The 19,736-nt window shown below is 37.7% G+C and overlaps 2 protein-coding genes across 3 annotated transcripts in view; one reads left to right on the top strand and one right to left on the bottom strand.

Moving 5' to 3' along the window:
• Positions 1-231: 231 nt before the first annotated feature.
• Positions 232-8,883, bottom strand: vgll4a (vestigial-like family member 4a). Of its 2 annotated transcripts, none has more exons than XM_036590887.1 (5): positions 8,268-8,883; positions 7,171-7,342; positions 5,959-6,178; positions 5,725-5,845; positions 232-5,310 (listed from the first exon to the last, which is right to left on the bottom strand). In XM_036590887.1, the coding sequence occupies exons 1-5, from the start codon at positions 8,356-8,358 to the stop codon at positions 5,111-5,113; spliced, it is 804 nt and encodes a 267-aa protein (XP_036446780.1). In that variant the 5' UTR covers positions 8,359-8,883; the 3' UTR covers positions 232-5,110. The 2 variants fall into 2 exon arrangements, with proteins under 2 accessions (XP_036446780.1, XP_036446781.1); XM_036590888.1 differs by having other exon boundaries at positions 232-5,283.
• The window catches only part of syn2a (synapsin IIa), a 25,994-nt gene continuing 13,594 nt past the window's right edge, over positions 7,337-19,736 (top strand). The window contains exons 1-2 of the mRNA XM_036590886.1: positions 7,337-7,704; positions 10,857-11,522. Of these exons, the coding sequence (XP_036446779.1) occupies positions 11,197-11,522 (326 nt within the window). The 5' untranslated portion in view covers positions 7,337-7,704; positions 10,857-11,196. The remainder of the gene's footprint in view (positions 7,705-10,856; positions 11,523-19,736) is intronic.

Raw genomic sequence — 19,736 nt, 5'->3', positions numbered from 1 at the left:
CAGATGTTCGTCTTGAATCTTGTCTTTTCATTACATTACAAATAATTTGCTTTAAAAGTATCAAGTCCTCACAGTGAGAAAAAAGAAATCCTGTATAGAAAAAAAAAGATGCATCGATAATTGTTTTATAATCGCATCGCAGCCCTCTGAATCGTAATCGAATCGGATCGTGAGGTACCTGTATTACAGAAAACTGCTCACAGCTTTACAAGGACACAATTCACCAAGACGTTTGTTAAAAGATTCTTTTATTTTTCTCAGGTTTAATGAATACAAAAGTGGCACTTGTAAGAAAAAAATAAAGCCAAAAAGTAAATAGAGTTACATATAGACTAGCTATAATATTCTGACTATTTCTTTTTAACATAACTCTTAAAAGCGAGGACGCAGCCTCTGCCATTTCAACCATTTCCATGTAGGACAAACCATGTCAAACACATGATTCGGAAGCGGCCTCTAATCACCAAAAAGAAACAAACTGACAACTAATATTCTTCATACTTTGCACCAAACTATTTTGGCAGTCAACTGACCTTTGACAGGTACTCTGGAAAAAAAAAGATCAACTTTTTTTAAGGAGGAAAAGAGGGGGGGGAGATAGGCATGCGAAACGAGTAATGGATATTAAATATGTAGACAAAGTGAAGTGTAGTTTAAAATGTCAAAAAGAAAAAAAAAACTGGTCATTCATCACGCACTGCGTAATGATGGTCATTTTATATTAAACGGAAAAAAAATTAATTTGAATTATTTGCTATAGAATAAACAGGCAAGTCTGAAAAAAAAACAGAGGAATTAGTATTTGCTTTGGCGTGTAAAGTCAATGTCAAATTACTTTACCACCCTTTACTTATTTATTTTCTAGTCAAAACAGCCATTAAGTACAAGTTATTTATTTTTCTGGATATATTTTTAAGGAGATTAGATATAAGATAATCCACTTCCATAAGGAAGGAGAAAGTCAAAGGAAAACTAGAGTTAAAACAAATTAAAAGACTGAATGAATGATGACAAAATGAGACTCCTAACAACCATGCAAGACCTGGTAGACCACCAAATGTGTCAGATTTCTTACAAAAACTGGTGGACATACTTCATACTGACTTTTTATTTTTACTATTGTATTAGTTGTTGAAGCTTCTGTATACTTTTCTGGTACAAACATGCATTTTTGACACAGAAAAATTAATAACTTGTACTTGCCATTTACATTGGAAATTAAATAAAGAGTGGTTTCTGACTTTTGCACAGTAATGTATGTAAAGCAGGAAACATTTTATGGCCGCTAAACAAACGACTCATTCTACGTCAGAAAGAGCATAAAATCTAATACTAGAGACCTTTAACTATACACATACTGAGAATCTTACTTTAATTAGAAAAGACAGAAGGAAAAATGCATAAATCAAAATGTTGCACACGGGGAGAAAGCCTGACCAAGCATGATTTTTTGATACGCCCTCTCTCTACGATTTTCAGGGAGGGGAAAATGCTGTACTGCTCCGGAAGGAAGGTACATATGCTGTCTTTGCACAAAAATACCCCAAAGAGGTTGTTAAATATAGGCCTAGTTGCATACAGATTACATCACTGCAGTGTAAAGAAAAGCTATATGATTGGCATCGTAATGAGAACAGCTGTAAGTGGATCACTATACAGACGATCATCTACCTCAGTCCTGTTAAGAAGCTTTAGACATCTGTATTACGGTTGAATTAATAAAAAAACAAAAATCATCCGAGCCATGTATACTGCATTTAGATGCCTTTCCAGAGGCTGTGCTTCAAAGCTAGGTGCCAACATATCTAAAGAAATTTGTTAAAAAAATATATTGAGTATACTGTTCCAGCAGCAGGACTTTCTACTGATAAAAATAAACAGAATCTAAGAATGAACAGTATAAAGATAGTGTCTGTAATAGATACCAGCTATCGGAAATATGCATGTAAGCAGAGTATTTTTTTTTAAAAATACAAATAGTGTATGAATAGTTTGTATGCATACGTCAGGGTGGGGACTGTATATTAAAGCATTTGAGTATGTCCTTGGTCCTAAGCACAAGATGGCTTAGCAAGGGTTTAGACATACCAAAACAGTGGATACTGCATGACTTAAGTTTTTCTAAGGATTAACTCATTTAACAATACTTTTTAAATGTCTCTCACTCAGTGTTTACAAAAATGTGTATCACTTAAAGAAAGCACTCCACAATTTCAAAACACAAACAAAAAACGTGACTCAATCACAGAATCTGCAATTTCTCAAACCTATTAATGCGAAACGGCTTATCTAATTTACACATAACTTGCAACACATGAGAGCAAATATCTACTCGGGGACCAAAGTGTGCCACAAAAAACACAGCCAAAATGGTAAAAGACTTCTTTGGTAGGCCTACCTGATAGGAAATTCCACTGATTTGAATAATTTTGCATACTTTAATGATTAGGATGTAAACAAAGTCATTCAGAGTGGATGACTGAAATGATGCAGTTTCGACAAAAACTTCAGAATTGTTCACAGTGGTGGTGACAGGAACCAGACATCTGTAACCTCTAAAAGGTACCGTACGTTATCATTTCATTACATAAAATTATATAAAACTGCCTGATGCCTGGATGCTATTTGGACTGTTTTTTTGCTAAGATTTTTGGTATAAAACACACTTTTAAGGCAAGAGTCCCGCCCCCCCAAAAAAAAACAGAAAAACAAAAGTTTCACATTTTTCTTTTCAAATCACGCCCTTCTGAATGACTATTGCTTACGTCTCAGTGATTTAATTATGCAGAAAACTAGAAAATTCTGTGGAATTCCTATAACGCCATCGGCTATCACCAAATTGCTTGCAAGTCGTACAAGATACCAACACCAGATGCTACTCAAAATTGTTCATGCCCTGCTATTGTTCGAATTTCCCTTTTTTTTTTATTTTTTTTTTTCACACCATGTCCCAACTAGCAAGACAATCCTCTAAAACCATGTGACAAAAGGCTGAAGTTGTCCCTCTAACAGGAGCATCAAGAAAACACATATTTCCTTCAGTACAGGGGACACTGCTGCATATTCTAGCCAACTACATCCCACACATCAAAGAGTATGGCCGAACACGACCGCCAATCAATCGATCTGAAAAAGTTCTTGTAGTGTTTCAGGTTTAGGCTACAGAGAAAGCACATTACACATCCACATGTAGCATAACGGTCTACATTACCAACATTTACTAAACAGCAACATCCAGATGCTGGCAGAATCCCCAAAACCTTTTTTTCCACTTTGGTCAACGGAGTATTGGGACATTCTGTTTAGTGAATGCATGGACACTGTTCATGGGTGTCATCCAACCATGTGACCCTCTTCTGCAAAAGATACACTAAAGTAAGTGATGACTTATTCCACTTAAGGAGATATGAAAGGAAATTTCAGTTTCCAGCACTCATCTCCTTGGTAAATAAGTGAATAATTAGCATTACAGAGGAGAAATTTGACTTCTGGAAACATGTAGGTCACATGGAGATGAAAGAAGATAAAAGAAGCACAGTTGAAAGTGACATTCTGGAACACAGAGCTAAAGCACTTGTCTCGACTTTGGTTGTCCACCCTTATTATGTCCTTTTCAAACTGCATCCTAATAGTTGCATGAGGTACCAATGCTCTAAGGACATTCAGGGGGTAGTCCTATATGAATATGATGTGAGATCCAGAAAAGATCAGATCTTTTCTGCAAAAAGAAGGTGTTACGAGCAAAATTTCCTATTTCCTTGACTACGCATGGAGATTTTCAACTATTTCATTAAAGTGAAAACTCACTGATTTTCAAAACGTTCTGCATAATTAAAAGCTGAAGATGTCATTCAGAGTGATGTGAAGTGTGTCATTCTAAAGAAACTTGCCCAGACAGAATAATTTATACCAATGTTGACAGAAACGAGACATTTGCAGAGTTTACTACCTCTTAAAGCTCCCTCACAGCAAGTTTTTTTAAAATAGTCTCCAAAGAACATCATATTTACTACTCTTCACCATTATCAGCATTACATAAAAAACTTGGAAGACTTGTGTATGTTCACTGGTGATAGTAAATAAAATGGCTATATTTGTGTTGTAGACATTGTGAGCCCAGTTCCCATCACCACCACTGTAAAGAAATCTGAGTCAGTAAGATTCTCCACAATTAACCATTTCACATCAAACCATCACGTCTTAACTATTGAATTATGAAGAAATTATGAAGAAATTTTGAACAAATCAGTGGAATTCCCTTTTAACCAGAGAGCACTTAAATCACTGGTATCGCTTCGCCGCACAGACAGGTATAGAACTAACCAACTTCTAATGGCACATAACTGAGCTTCTACATCATTTAAGCTCTTCATTCTACAGTGCAGTCCACTGGTTCCCAATCCTGGTTCCTGCCTTGCAAACTTGATCATTTTCTCTGCTCTTAAATACACCAACTTCAACTCAGGAAGCACTTGTTAATTGAGTAGTAGGGGCAGTTGTGTTAGATCAGGGAAAACCCACTTTTTATGTTTTGTTGACCTACAGTTCCTTGTTTTACTCATTATAGTAATTTTTACTCACATTATTTGTTCCTTTAACTGTTCAGTGCCTTTATTTTCTATTGTTCTCTGATGCTGGCTTTTTATAAAGTATTTTAATGTAATAAAGGAAAGTAATTAGCATCACTATGAAATATGTAAGGCATAAGTAATCCAATATTGGGAACCACTGGGGTAAGTGGTTCTTTTACAGAACTTAGTCTCTGGGTTTTCTACAAGCCTGACTCAGTAAGGCTACATTTTCACTGACAGTTTTAAGCCACAGTTTCTAAATTCAGCAGAGGTCTTGTTGCCAGATTATGTAAGAAAAAACTGTGAGGAAAAAAAAAGATACTTATACAAATCAAAAGCCTACTAGAACATCTGAAGATGCAACACTCAAACACTGCCTGCTTAGCAAAACAAAAAAAAACAACAAAAAAGTGGAACTGTAATTTTGACACATTTTCCACATACTCACAAAAAACAACACCCAGACTTGGTGTGAAAAAGCCTTAACACAGGAAAAACCAACCATGGTTCAACAGGTTTCTTTGGGGAATACTTGGCCTTTATGAAGTAGACTCAGGACTTCCGGAGCCACTGCCTTTCGCCTTGATCTGCAACCAGGTCTCACCCAACGCCTGGGCAAAGTGATCATCCACAGATCCCGTGATGGACACAGAGTTAGAGGCCGGCTCTGGCTCCTTGTAGATCTTGCCTAGGCTGCGACGGAAATGCTCTTCTATCACAGGGTCACAGACAGTGTTAGCTGGAGGCAAACAGGCATTTGAGAATACTTGAATTATTGTCATGCTTCAGAAAACCTTAATCACCTTCAAACACTTAGGCCAGAACTAAAATAGTTTTAATCATCAAATTTATTTATCAGCAATGACAAGAGGCAAATATGAAAGATGATAATAATAATACGTATTTAAAATTCTCCTAGCTTTCTCTCTTGCCACGTAATATTTAAATAAATCTTTTTAAAGGCATCCCACTTTATCTTTTTCCAATAATGCATCTGGGAATGTTTGAAGGTCTATTTGTTATTGTTCAATTCGGTCCATTTATACACTTTTTAAATCTTTGCTTAATTGTGTCAAAATAATAAATCACACATTTGCTATTATAACTGTCAGTGATAGCCCTAGTATCATGAGTAGTCTCTGTGAACACTTACCATTAGTCTTGCTCTTTACGTTAGTCACTCCAGAGCTGCCACTATTCGGAGACATGTGACAGTTCGAGAGATTGCATGTGCGGTTGCTCGCAGGGGCACATGTTATCACAGAAGGACGATTCTAAGTCACATAAAGAAGAGTACAGCACAATCATTCAGTCAGCAATGTCTTGCTGATGATTCAAGCAAAGTTTGTCAGTAACTTACTAAATCAACAAAGAAAACCATACTCACCTGCTGACGTTCTGCAGAGCCAAGTGGTGAGAGAAGATTGGACCTAGCAGTGTCCATGCTGTTTTTGGTCAACGCGAGCGGCTGCTCCATTGCAAAAACAGGAAAGGGAGCATACAGACGGTTTCCATGGAGGCCACTGATGGCAGAGGAGGCGTGCTCAAAAGCGTTGGGGCAGTGATTCCAAGGTTCTTGCCTACTATCTCCATTGGAAGGAGCTCCCCTAAAAATAAATAAATGCGAAAAAAAATTTAAATGCAAACACAGAGCCATAACTGTTCTACACTCCAATTTCAAACATGCACTAAGGGTGTAAAGACATGCATATTAATATCTTGTTTTCAGTACTAGTGTACTGTCTCACAACTTTAGAGAAAGGTGGTGGATATGGAAAAGTGGGGGATGTGCATGAGAATACTTAAAAGATAACTTCACAATTTACATAATGTAAAACAATATTTTGACACAGACAAAATGCGCTAGCATGGTCACACTTCAAAACTTCCCTTAGCAACTATAAAATTAGTGATTATTATTCAATTATTGCAGTTAGTCAGTGCTCTTTAAATAAGGACAATATTCACAATATGCCTTAAATATAAAAGAATAATATAATACAAATGAATAATGTGTATCACAATAAAATTATCAAGATAATGACAACATATTGTTGTACTGCTCACTTCTAACACAAGAGTTCTTTCTCTCGTCCTGGAAGACCAAAGGACAATTTAGCGAGTTCCTTGCTCAAATACAACCACTAAACCTGGCAATTTACATAGGAGTTTAACCAGGTGTGTCTGAGCAGGGAAATCACCAAACTGTGCTGGACCAAAGAACCTTCAATCTGCACTATGACACAAAAGCAGCAGGAATTGCTGAACAACATACTGACATTAATTGTAATGGATTTTAAACAGCCATTTCTATAAGAGACAACCACAAACTAAGAAAGGCTTAGTTTTGGGTCTTAAGTTTATTTCTGCTGAACAGATCATTGGCTTAGTAATAAATAAAAGAACTGCAATATCAGGTTTCCGTAACTGTGTGTAAGCAGGTTTGGGTGGGATTCAGGTTTAAATTTAGCAGCACCGTTCAGGCCCATTCGGCTCGAATCTCAAAGTCGTGGGTAAAAGTCAGGGTTGAGGTTCTAATTCATTCCTGTGCTGAAGAGACAACAATGTAGAGATCTTACTAATCACAGTGCACACTTACAGATGAGATGTAAGTAGGCGACTCATTTTTGCCATTTGTTCAGTGTCGTAGTCGTGGCTGTTTCCAACTTGTTCATCATCATACTTTCTTTTAACTGGACTAATCGGTGTGCCTGTCCTGCTGCTTCCCACTGAAGAGGACAAAGCGTGCATCCTGGAGTCCCCTGAATCATCTGAAAATACAAGACAATATAGTTAAGCTCACTGCTTTACAATCAGGGTTGGGATGTAATGGAATAAAACTATTGGGAATATGTAATGAGAATACAGAAATTAGGTATCTGTATTCAGTCAAACTCTAAAGAAGACCTCAATTAACAAGCTTCTTAACAAACGCTCAAGTTCCTACTAAAGCCTGAATAGTCTGACAAATTAATGTGAAGCGCCAGTTATCAATCTCAGCATTACTGAGCTCTTTTGAAAGACGATCAGATGAATAATCTTCTATGTAGTGGACATGTTTGATAAGCTTAGCATCTTTTTTGTACTGGACACCTGCTCAGAGGATTGTGGGAGCAGCAGTGGGCTGAAGCAGGTGAGGAGAGAACATTTTGGAACTTCATTTAAACGATACGCAATTTTTTTCATGAAGCAACATACAGAAGAATTACAAGAAGAAAACTGCCAACCAGTAACAGCAAAGAACAGTGTGAATGAAGTAAAACATTTTCCAATGTTTCTTACGAGGTGCATTGTAAATGTATTCTGAGGATGAAAACACAGGTAAAATGTGTGAAGATGTAAAAAAAAAAAAAAACAACAACAAAAAAAGTGTAAAGCTTGGCAGACATAAGGAACAATCTAAATGGCTATTTTGGAGTTCATGCAGGTATCTTGGACGTGTAGTTAAGAAAACAAAACAAAAAAAACGTCAAATCCCTAATCTTACCAACAACTAGACATCATATATTACTCAGACGTCCAATTTAATCTTTGAATGACACGGCTATTTACAAACAACTGACATTAGCAATAAGGTCCATACGCTCTAGTTTAAGCTAGCTAAGCTAACCATGTTTGGCTAATAACGTACTAGCGGAAACCAACCGAACATCAGCAATGAACGGTACTGAGTATATGTTTAAGTGGGTTCGTTACCATCATATGAATCGTAGTGAAGTCTTCCGATGTTGTTGTTCATTTTATCCATAAATTGGTGGCTCAAAAGGTCCATTCTCGGGAGAAGCATTTAGCTTCGGAGCTAGCCAAGCTAGCTAGCTAGCTAACCAAAGTAGTAGCTAGCTAGCTTAGCAGCGACGAAAAGTGCGAACTAGTAAAATGTTCCTTTTCGCTACAGTCGCAGTAAGTGTCTGAGCTGTTAGCAGAGTTGTTGGTGATACACTTTAACAACGAAGCAAGCTACTAAACAATATCGTTAACAAGATAGAAACGTTTAAGCTGCAGCATCGAAGCTGCATCACTAACAACAGCAAGCAGAAGTTTACAACTGCGCTAATTCGCTAACCACCGTCCGAACTTTAGTTATAGCTAACTTGCCAAACATTGACCCAGAAAACCTCAAATGTGCGCATTTGACCGCACTTTCGAACAATAAAGAGCTTTGTATTTTAAAAAGAAAAACGCCCCGTTTTCATAGTCTATGTAGTATTTTTAAACATTATCTGGACGAAACAGTCCAAATAACGTGAAAGGGCTAACTACTTTAGCATGTTAGCCTGCTAGCTCTACAGCACTGTAGGTTGGCCTGCACTGGTGACGTTCACTAACTTACAGGGAGGATTGTAAAGCGGTGCTGTGATTTAGTTTGGGAAGAAAGGCACCTGTGAGATCTGCGTGAAAAATGCATTATACTTAAATTTAGGCCATGTAAAGTATGTGTGTAACGTAACGTAATTTTATAAACAGTTATTAACCTCTCAAATTATTTTTAACACGGCGTTATCCATATTTTTTGACCTAGACCATTCTGTAGTAAAAGTGTAGCCTGAGATTTTTCAGACTGATCAGCAGGATCCCTCGTTTACCGTTTTAAAGGAGAATTCCGCAGATTTCAATCGTTGAGATGTGAACAAAATTATTCAAAATGGTTTAGTGTGAAACGCTTCAGTCTAGAGAAACAGAATCATTCAAAATTATTCACAGCAGTTCTAATAGCAACCAGACGTCTGACGTCTATAAAACCTCCCTCACAAAAAGTTAATAAATGAAATGGACATATTTAGTCTGCTTGATGTATAGGACATTGTTTTACAAAATATCAGTTCTGCTATTTGGAATGCAAAATCTTTTAAGCTTAATATGTCAAAACTGCTCACAGATAGGACTTTATAATTCCCAATAAAGGACGAAATGTAAAAATGATATGTGTTCTGAATTCTGCCTTTACAAAATGTAACTAGGACTGAATATAGATACTTTATTTCTGTATTCTGAATACATACATCAAATACTTATATTCTGTTACATCCCAGCCCTGCCTATATCTGATATCTGATATTTCATGTACTTATCAGCATATGCTGACACATAAACATTTATTAAAAAGGGACTATGTCTACTTGGATTAGCATTTCAAAGAGGACATTTAACATTATTTCTGTAGGTGTACTGATGCAGACTTTTTTTGTGCAGAAACTCAGGGTTGCTAAAAGTTCTGCTGTTCCAGAATACAATAAATACTTATTTGCTTGAATCTTAAAATCTGTCCAGTGCCGATATATTTCTGCTGATAGTGATATGATTTCAATATCATTGTGCATCCCTAATTAATACTTTTCTGCTATTGCCTTGGCATTTTTACAGACTTTTCTTGACTTACTGTGATTGATATATAGCCTTAAGCTTTTCAGTTTCAGCATATCTGATGCACACTTATTTTGGTCCTTGATTTGAAAGCAGTCTGTACAAATATAGGGGACTACATGGCCTACAGATCAGTAAATGAATGTAAAGGGCAGATTTTTTGTAGATTATTTTTCATCTGAGGTCCATTTCTGACATTTATGTGGTGTTATGTACCAAAACTGGTCCTAATTCATGGTTATTCACTACAGGACCATTTCCCAACCATTCCATGCTCTTTAGAATTAAATCAGCTGTGTTAGTTATTGTTTAAGACTGATATGCTCCGTTCTGATTGGCTGCCCTGTCATTGTGCCTCTTTCAACAAATGCCCAGAGCAAGAACACTCCTTATAATGTCAGTGTAAGTGGACGGGGCTAAACTGCTGTAGGCTGAATAGGTGGATGTTCATGTAAATGTGTTGGTTCTCCTGACATGACAGAAACAGTCAATTCAGAACGGCTGTTTTTGCAGGTCAGTTTCCGTATATGGACAGTATTTACCGTATGTATTTTAACAGTGTTTACATATTACTCACAAAAATCAGCAAGGGAAATCTGAGTTTGCATGATATGGGCCATGTACAGCTTTCCCTTCTTACAGATTACAGATCCTCCCTGTCCAGCTTTAAGTCACTCGAGGTTTGGTGTAGGAGCGAATGAACAGTCTGCTTGCCGTTCTCTTAAACACAAACACTATAATAATCCCCCGTGTGCCATTTTCTGTTCTCTTGTTGCACAGAGATGGCCAAAGGCAATGCGAATGTGCAGCTGGTAGAGAGTGCATCTATATAAAGTTGCCTCCATTTTATGCTGCATGCATGCACTGGAAACCCCCTCAGTGCTTTTATTTATTTATTTAAATGCTTTTTTTCTTTCCCCACAGCGGCAAGAAGGAGACGTGACGGTGGAGAGGCAGTAGGATGGGGGAGGGGGCAGCAGAGGAGAGAGAGGGAGCATCTCCTGCAGGCATTCGGGCTGCAGAAACTGCGCCTGATTGGCCGGCAGAAGCCTGCGACGTCAGCCTCGGCAGGCTGGGGGGAGTGGAGAGGAAACACAGCGAGGCTAGGAGGGAACCCGTACCACTCAAATGATCCACGATAAGCTCTGAGGACGCTCGGCACCTGCATCTCAAAAGCCTTCGTTGATCAGCACAGAAAAATCACTGCCTCTGTTTCTCTCAAGTCCAGCATCAGGATCCCAGCCTTCTGCTTCCTGCCTCAGCCATGAACTACCTGCGCCGGCGTCTTTCCGACAGCACCTTCATCTCCAACCTGCCCAATGGCTACTTATCGGACCTCCAGAAGCCAGACCCTCCCCAGCCGCCTCCACCCGAAGCGGGTCAGCAGGCCACCCAGCCACCCGCTGTCTCTCCGACCCCCGAGAGAAAGCCCCAGCCAACTGCCCAGTCCTCAGGGACGGGCTTCTTCAGCTCCATCACGAACGTGGTGAAGCAGACGGCAGCCTCGGCTGGGCTGGTGGAGCAGACACCTGTCCCCGTGGCCAAGAAGTTCAAAATCCTCCTTGTGATCGACGAGCCGCAGCAGGAGTGGTATGTGCGCTGATGTTGCCATTTCAATTACGTTCAATTCAATTAAGGCTGCGCGATATGGACGAGATCGCATATGGCAGTCGGCATACATAATGCATAATAATGCATACTAGCCGAATGCAGCTGCAGTACGTTCAAATCCGACTAGTGAGCCATTGATGTGGCCTGTATTATTGTGTCTACATTTGTAAAAGCATGTGAAGGCTTTGTTTCTTTAACCCCTTAAATTCCCAGGCTTGTTGCATTCTGAGGCTTATTATTCAGTAATTACAGTGCAAACTGGCTGAATTATTCTTAACCTGTAGGAATGAGAAGTGACCCACTTGGCATTTAAGGGGTTAAAACATTCACAAATTGGCCAGGATGCCTACAGCATTAAATATTTTTGTGATATGTTTTTTGTATATTGTAGACTTATGCAATTGCAATAATGACAAACACAGTATTGCAATGCCAATTAACATACAGCATAAATAAAATGTAGAAATGTAGGAAATACCTGCATTGCTGCTACAGAGAAATATGACATTTATGTCTGCACAAATGCAGTAAAATGAATAAAATATATAAAATATGTAAAATATATTTCAGCCCAGTAGCCCAGTGTCACCTACAAGCTTTTCCAGAGTGCATTATCAAATATACGTTTGTAATATCAGTCGGATCAAGACATTTGTCCAGTGCTAATCTTATCTGTGATATAATTTTAATGTGCATCCCTATTACCAAATAATATATTGTGCAGCCTTGGATGACCCACTTTTATTTTTGTATTTTATTATTCTTTTCCCTGATGTCAGATTACTTCAGGGAACACCATACATAAAATGTTTGTTGTATTATGTACCTAAAAATGTCATAATTAATTTTTATATGACAATCTTTTAACCTCTCCTTATATACACACATAAACAGGCTTTAATTCTAATTCTTTAGTTTTTGTAACTGTGCCTTTAAGATTGATATATGTAAATTCTCTCTGTTCTGATTGGCTGCCCTGTACTGTGGCCTATTCAAAAAGAAGTCCAGGCTGAAACACTCTTTCATCATGTAGTAGTTTCATTGTAAACCACTGTAGGCTGAATAAGTAGGTAAATGCATTGTTTTTTGTGACATCACAAAATAAATTCAAAATGGGCTGTTTTTGCAGCTTATTTTCCACATATGGACTGGAGAGTTAATAGTACGTTCCAAAACTTTAACAGTGTTTACAGACAATGTTACTCTTTTACTTCAAATAAGCCAGGATAATTTGTTTTCCATGAAATGGGCCCTTTAACTTTGGTCATTTATACAGCCAAGAGGGTGGCAAAAAAGTGTACATTTGACCTTTTAGCTTTGTTTCAAACACATTTACATTCAGTCATTGACGTTAAGGCTTGTGGGTAAATGCATGATCACATCTTTGAATGAATGCTATGATTTTTATTGCACGCTTCGTTCAGGCATCGGACAAAGCAGACCTGCATCCCACACTATGCATAATTATAAGCAAAGCTTACACTGCTCGCTCATAAGATAGATTTAAAGCACTCTGTAGCTAGATTGTTATTAGTGGGCTGCAAACTGATTGTTCAAAAGAGTCCTCATACTAGAATAGATTGTCATGCATGTGTGAACATTTTTATATGGCAAATTTTCCATAGTTCATATGCACAGATGTCGTACTTCATATTAAACAGACCCGAATCCACTGACCTATATTGTGTACTGCATGCAATCGTCATTCGAGCAAGTAGGCTTTTCAAGACTGGAAATACTTCAGTCATATATCTACACACTGTTCCATTTAATTAGACTCTTTAATTGATCACTTATGCTGTCACATTCTTGGTCTCAGATCTAATCCAGGAAATTCATTTATTGCAATCCTTCTCACTTTAGCATTAATGCTGTATTATCCTGGAAACATATTAATAGCAATAAACATCCTTATTTTATCCTTGAGGTCTGCTTCTCTTGTCTCAGAAACATACAGGTAACACGTGACTCAGGAAAATGGTTATTAGATCATGTAAAAGGACCCATATTCTATGTTTTTCTTGTACTTGAGGTTCATATGGTTTTATATACTGTTAGCATAATTCATAATTCGTTTTATACAATAATTTTTCAATCCAATTTTCAATCCCTAAGAATTGAACAGGCTATTTTTGTTAATATGCCTGTATGACTGATATATATCAATCATTTGTATATATCAATCATCTGTATTGTATATTGTGCCTCATTTAAAAAAGCAATCTGCGCTCTTGATAACTTCAGTGTGAATGAGCAGGGCTAAACTGCTGTAGGCTGAATAGGCAGATTTATATAAATGTGTTGGTTTTGGTGACATCACAGAAACATTTCATTTAAAGCATGCTGTTTTTGTACGGGACTGTATGGACTGAGGAGTGAGTATGTTTTGAAACTTCAGCAATGTTTATATACTGCTTCAAAATCTTTTATTTAAAAAATCAGTTTTCCATAATGTGGAAGCAAACATGCTGTGTGGGGAAAGAGTCAGAGGAAGGATTTTAACTATAGCCCTATAAATCACTACGTGTCATGAGGGTCACCACCTCGTAATTACGCAGATGGATAACTTTGTACAGTGTGCACTCTTACTAATCACAGTGCTTTGTTTTCCTGATTTTCTTGGATTCAGCCTAGCAGGATAATATCAGCAGTAAATGGATCAGCAGAGGAGCTGATGTCATGTGGAGTGAAAGTGATGTGGGCTAATGGTGTTGGTGTTGTGTAAACAGGTACTTTCATACACATACAGTTGTGTGCAAAAGTTTAAAATGACATCTTTTGTTTATTTTCTAACTAAAACACATACATATGGCATGTTTTTTGCTATTGCACAATTTCTGTTTATTAGCTTAAATTAACACATTGGGGAAAAAAATTAAACAAAATATGAAATTTTTATAAAATTAACTTTTGCACACATTTTGTGTTTGATTAGTCCTTAAATAAACAATAATTGTGCATTAAAATGTGTTGTCTGTAGAAAAACGTTAACTTATTTTCACTTAGGAAATCGAAAGTTCAAAATTTTATACATAAATGTGGGCATTTTGTGAAATGTTCTAGCAGTTTGGCTTCAAGCAGCAGAGAGAATACAAATTAAAATTTTGCAATTTTGTAAAAATTAGGGATGCACAATGATATTGCATAATATTTGGCAGATATTTGCATAAAATAAAAAATAACTCTCTACACTGGACAGATGTTTAGCTTTGACCGATATTCCAAACTTATTTTTAATGACGTATGTATTACACTCTGGAAAAGCAGGCTGTATAGGTGATGCTGGGTTAGTGAGTCAAAATACCTACATTTTATTCATTATATTGCATTTGTAACCTGACAGAAATAAATGTTACATTTGTCTGTAAAGCTGATCCATATAAATCTAGTTCAAATTTCAAAATTATTTTATAAATATTTTTGTCTTAGTTTTGGCACTGGCAGATTTGTGCATGAAATATATTTGGCTCACAATTTCCCATATTGGTGCATTCCTATTAAAAATACAGAAAAGTGTTATGTAATGTCACGGAAAAAAGTCATTTATGCCTATTTAGCCTAGCCACACCCATTCACACTGAAGTTATAAGATGTCCTCCAGCCAAGGCAGGTTTTTTAAAAGAGGCACAATATAGGGCAGCCAATCAGAACAAAGATCATTTACATATATCAGTCTTAAAGGCACAGTAACAAAAACAGCCTGTTTAAAGTGCACCTCAAGGAAAAAGCTAAAATACAAGAAAAATATGGACCCTTTAAGGGACAAAATGTTGAATATAGCCCCTCTTCCCAGTTACATCACTCTCAGTCCTTGGCTTTCCCATATTTCCCATATTCTGCTTTCTGGTGGAGTCCCTCAGGTCTCAGGCTGTGATCGCTGTAGGATTCCCCAGAGACGTGCTGCTGCTAGAGGGGGGTTCACATTTCACATGCATCGGTAATATAAAGGAGAGTGCTGCATCGTGTTCTCACGTTTACACATCACTTGAGATTTGACACGCTGTATAGTGCATGTAGGAATCCCCACTGATATCTCCCTTTACTCTTCATGTGAAATCATCAGTGCCATACATTCTCTGTAGATGATTTAAAGGACATGTTTTCAGAAATGCTGCGATGTCACAGACCTTTGTCTTTATAGACAGTATAGGCTGCATCTAGGCTAAAGATTTTTTTCAAAGATGAAGGGCAAAATGAAATATTGATGAGGATGGATCTCACAATCCATATTCCTTTGAATCAATCCATCAGAAACTAAAAGGACTTGACAGTGACGCAGTGGTTTGTTTAAATGGCTATTTTTCATGATGCAGATGGGTCCGTATGTTCTCGTTTGTTCATAAAACTCTAACTATAACTAAATATTTAAGAAATTACTGTCTGCAATAGAGGGCGGCACGGTGGCGCAGTGGGTAGCGCTGTCGCCTCACAGCTGGGTTCGATTCCCAGCTGGGTGACCAGGGTCGTTTCTGTGTGGAGTTTGCCTGTTCTCCCCGTGTCTGCGTGGGTTTCCTCCGGGTACTCCGGTTTCCTCTCACAGTCCAAAAACATGCAGTCAGGCTGATTGGACATGCTGAATTGCCCCTAGGTGTGAGTGAGTGTGTGACTGTGTATGTCTGTCTGTCTGCCCTGCGATGGACTGGCGACCTGTCCAGGGTGTATCCTGCCTTCCGCCCAATGACAGCTGGGATAGGCTCCAGCACCCCACCGCGACCCAGAAGGATAAGCGGTTTAGATGATGTATGTATGTCTGCAATAGATTATTTATGGTTCCTTGATAATCATTAAGTGGTACTGTAGGAAAAAAAACACAGTATGTGTCACAAAATACCATAATACAGTTGTATGTAAAAGAATGCAAAAGTTTAAATACCCCCAGTCAAATTAAAATATACAATGTACCATAACTTTTGCACAGGCCACAATTTATGTTTTTTAATATGTTAAACTCAGCAAATAAATAGCAATTGTGCATTAAAATGTGCAGAAGTATGTCCTCTGTAGAGCTTATGCTAATGTAGAAAATCAATAAAACGTAATTTGACCAGGGATGCAAAAGCATGAAGATAAAGGGGACATCCACCAGTTTTTTTTATTTCTGCTTATGTAAATGGTTAAGATGTGAACAAAATCATTCAGAATGGATGTAAAATACTTTGATCTACAGAATTTACCGAATCAGAATTGTTCACAGTCGTGGTGATAGGAAACAGATGTCTGCATTTAAAGCCTCTAGCAGCTCCCTCATAGAAAGTTATTACCTGAAATGGTCATTAATACACTGCCTGATGCCTATGACATTGTTTTGTATAGCTTTACAATAAGATTTTGGTCTGAAACAATTTTAATTTCATTCATGGCAGGGAGGTACATGCAGGAACTTCTAAAAACAATAGTTCCCAAAGAAAACAATTGTTTTCAGATTTGTCACTATTTTACCTTATCATTATGTATAGAAGCACAGAAGACATGAATAGGTTAACTGGTGATTTTGCACAGTAAATAAAATATAATTGTGTTGTACATTAACATATAAAATTGTTACATTGCTTTAATTGTAAATTATTGATTATCCACTCTGACTTCATAGAAGCACACAATGTTACAGTGTGTCATTCATAGAAAATCTCTGAAGTGACAGTGATTGATCTGTGACCAAGATGTGACCTCGTCCTCTGCAGTTCTTACCTTCACCTCACATTGATCTGCTTCCTCTGGCAAAAAGCCTGGACTGTAACAGCCACAAAATATTGCAGGTAGTTGTAAGTGTCACTGTGACCTAATGCCTAATGTCCGTTATTCCCTGTTTGGATTCTGTACATGCTCTACAGAATTATGATTATGTATTAGGGATACACCAATTCCACTTTGTCCCAGTATCGATTCTGATACATGAACTCAGGGTATCAGCCGGTAGTGAGGAGTGATTTTTGATACTCATTTTTTTGGTGCTATTTTTTCTTCTTCAGTTTAATATCTGTATACGCTATATTGGCCAAAAGTTGGAGGACTCGTGACCATCACACCTATATGAGCTTGTTGAACATCCCATTCCAAAACCATGGACATTAGTTGCATTTACGTCCAGTGACAGCACGCTTTACACCATGCCAGCCAAACCTTGCCATTGCGCATAGTGATCTCAGACTTGTGTGCAGCTGCTCAGCCATGGAAACCCATTTCATGAAGCTCCCAACACACAGTTCTTGTACTGATGTTGCTTCCAGACATAGTTTGGAACTCTGTAGAGAGTGATAAAACAGAGCATAGGTGATTTTTACGCACTACACGCTTCAACATTTGGCAACCCCTTCTCTATGAGTTTACATGGCCTGCTGCTTTGTAACTGAGCTGTTGTTGCTCTTAGATGCTTCCATTTCACAATAATAGCACTTAGAGTTGTCCAGGTCAGATCTAGCAGGGCAGGAATTTCACAAACTGACTTGTGGAAAAAAGGTGGCATCCTATGACAGTCACTGAGCTTTTCAGTATGACCTATTCTACTGCCAGTGTTTGTCTATGGAGATCGCATGGCTGTGTTCTTGTTTTTTTTACACCTGTTAGCAATGGGTGTGGATGAAACACCTGAACTCAATAATTAATTTTGGCTATACTCATACATTTGGCCATAAAGCACATATGTCAATTGTCCTGAAAGACATATGTAGGTGTTATGTAGCCTTACGAACGCTGTCATTAAGTAAAGTACAACCCAACAAAGTAGGCTACTTGAAAATGTGCTGTTATAATTTTACAACAACCATCTGTTTAATGAGGTTAGCATCTGTGCGAATCCAGAAAATCAGATCAGTGCATCACTTATTATGGCATAATGTAGGATTTGATGGTTTAGTATGTGTTCTGTATGTATGTTTACACTGTTGGGAGATGAAATGCTGGGTAGAGATTAGGACTGCACAATATATTGATTTAAGTGGTTTTATGACATGGGCCTTTTCAGTGCTATCGCAGAAGGATGCAATATGCAAATAGCCCTCTAGCCAATCAGTCTTTTTTTACTGTGATCTGTGAGCATCCTGATCAGTCATAGCTCCAAATGAGTTTCTGATGAATCAAGGTAAAAAAAAAATTGTCAACATAATTTAGGCCAATCTTTGTGCAGTGCTTTTAATATATCACAATCACAATAGGTAGAAACATAATCACAATGCTAGTATTTTGTCCATGTCATGCAGTTCTGGCAGAAATATTATAAGATTGTGGGTTATATTTCTCATTTTAAGTGATATAGTGTCTTAAGTACCATGAATTTTCAGGTGCAGTCACTCTCTGTAACACTTAGTAATGAATGCTGTGCTTCCCAGCTTACAAAGATATGAGGTGCTCGGTCTCTCTGTACTTCACAGAGAATTACTTGTTGATAAGAATGAGCTCATGCAGAGGAAGATACAATCTTGTTCACCTCACATTTTTAAATTGGTCATTATCTGTGTGGACTGATTTTGAAATAGCTTGAAGGTAACCTTCAGCATGACACTCTAGGTAGGAGAATGATAAGCAGAAATGATCAATGCAAGATGTTCCCTCAGTTGAGCCCACCTCTGTTCCTGGAGGGCCTCACTGCAGCATAGTTAGGTGATTTTCTTCCTCAGACTCACCTCAGCAGACCTCAGCAACTCAGCAGTCTGTTACCAGGTTCAGAAGATCTGTTTAAGCAGGACAATCACCAAACGGTTCTGCCCCAGGACTGCAATTTAACACCCCGTTTTATGACCCCATCCAAAAGTACTTATATCTCATTTGCTCAAAGTATTTTTCTCTCTATTAAAGCCTAATAGAGCCATTACTGTTTTCTTGATTGTTCAGTTTCAAAATTTCTGCATAAGTCAGTCACTGAGATGTGAAGAAAGTCATTTAGTGTGGTTGATATGAAATGGTTTCTTTGTAGAGAAATTTACAGACTCAGATTTCTTTACAGTGGTGCTGATAGGAACGAGGGGTCACAATGTCTAATGTCAAATGTAGCGCAAATGTGTTTAATTACTATTCAAAATGACCAGTGAACTTACACGTCTACACATGTTGATAAGGGATAAATAGTGTTTGATGTGATAAATAGTGTTTGTTATCACTACACGACTACAGACTCCTACATGTACCTCTCTGCCATGAATAGATTACAAAAAATATGTTTTGGGCCAAAATGTTGCATCAGTACCATCATATAAGGCT

This window comes from Colossoma macropomum, unplaced genomic scaffold (genome assembly GCF_904425465.1).
Source record: "Colossoma macropomum unplaced genomic scaffold, Colossoma_macropomum, whole genome shotgun sequence".
NCBI classification, from domain to species: Eukaryota; Metazoa; Chordata; class Actinopteri; order Characiformes; family Serrasalmidae; genus Colossoma; species Colossoma macropomum.
The sequence above is the reverse complement of the archived record's forward strand: the minus strand, read 5'-3'. Positions and strand labels throughout refer to the sequence as shown.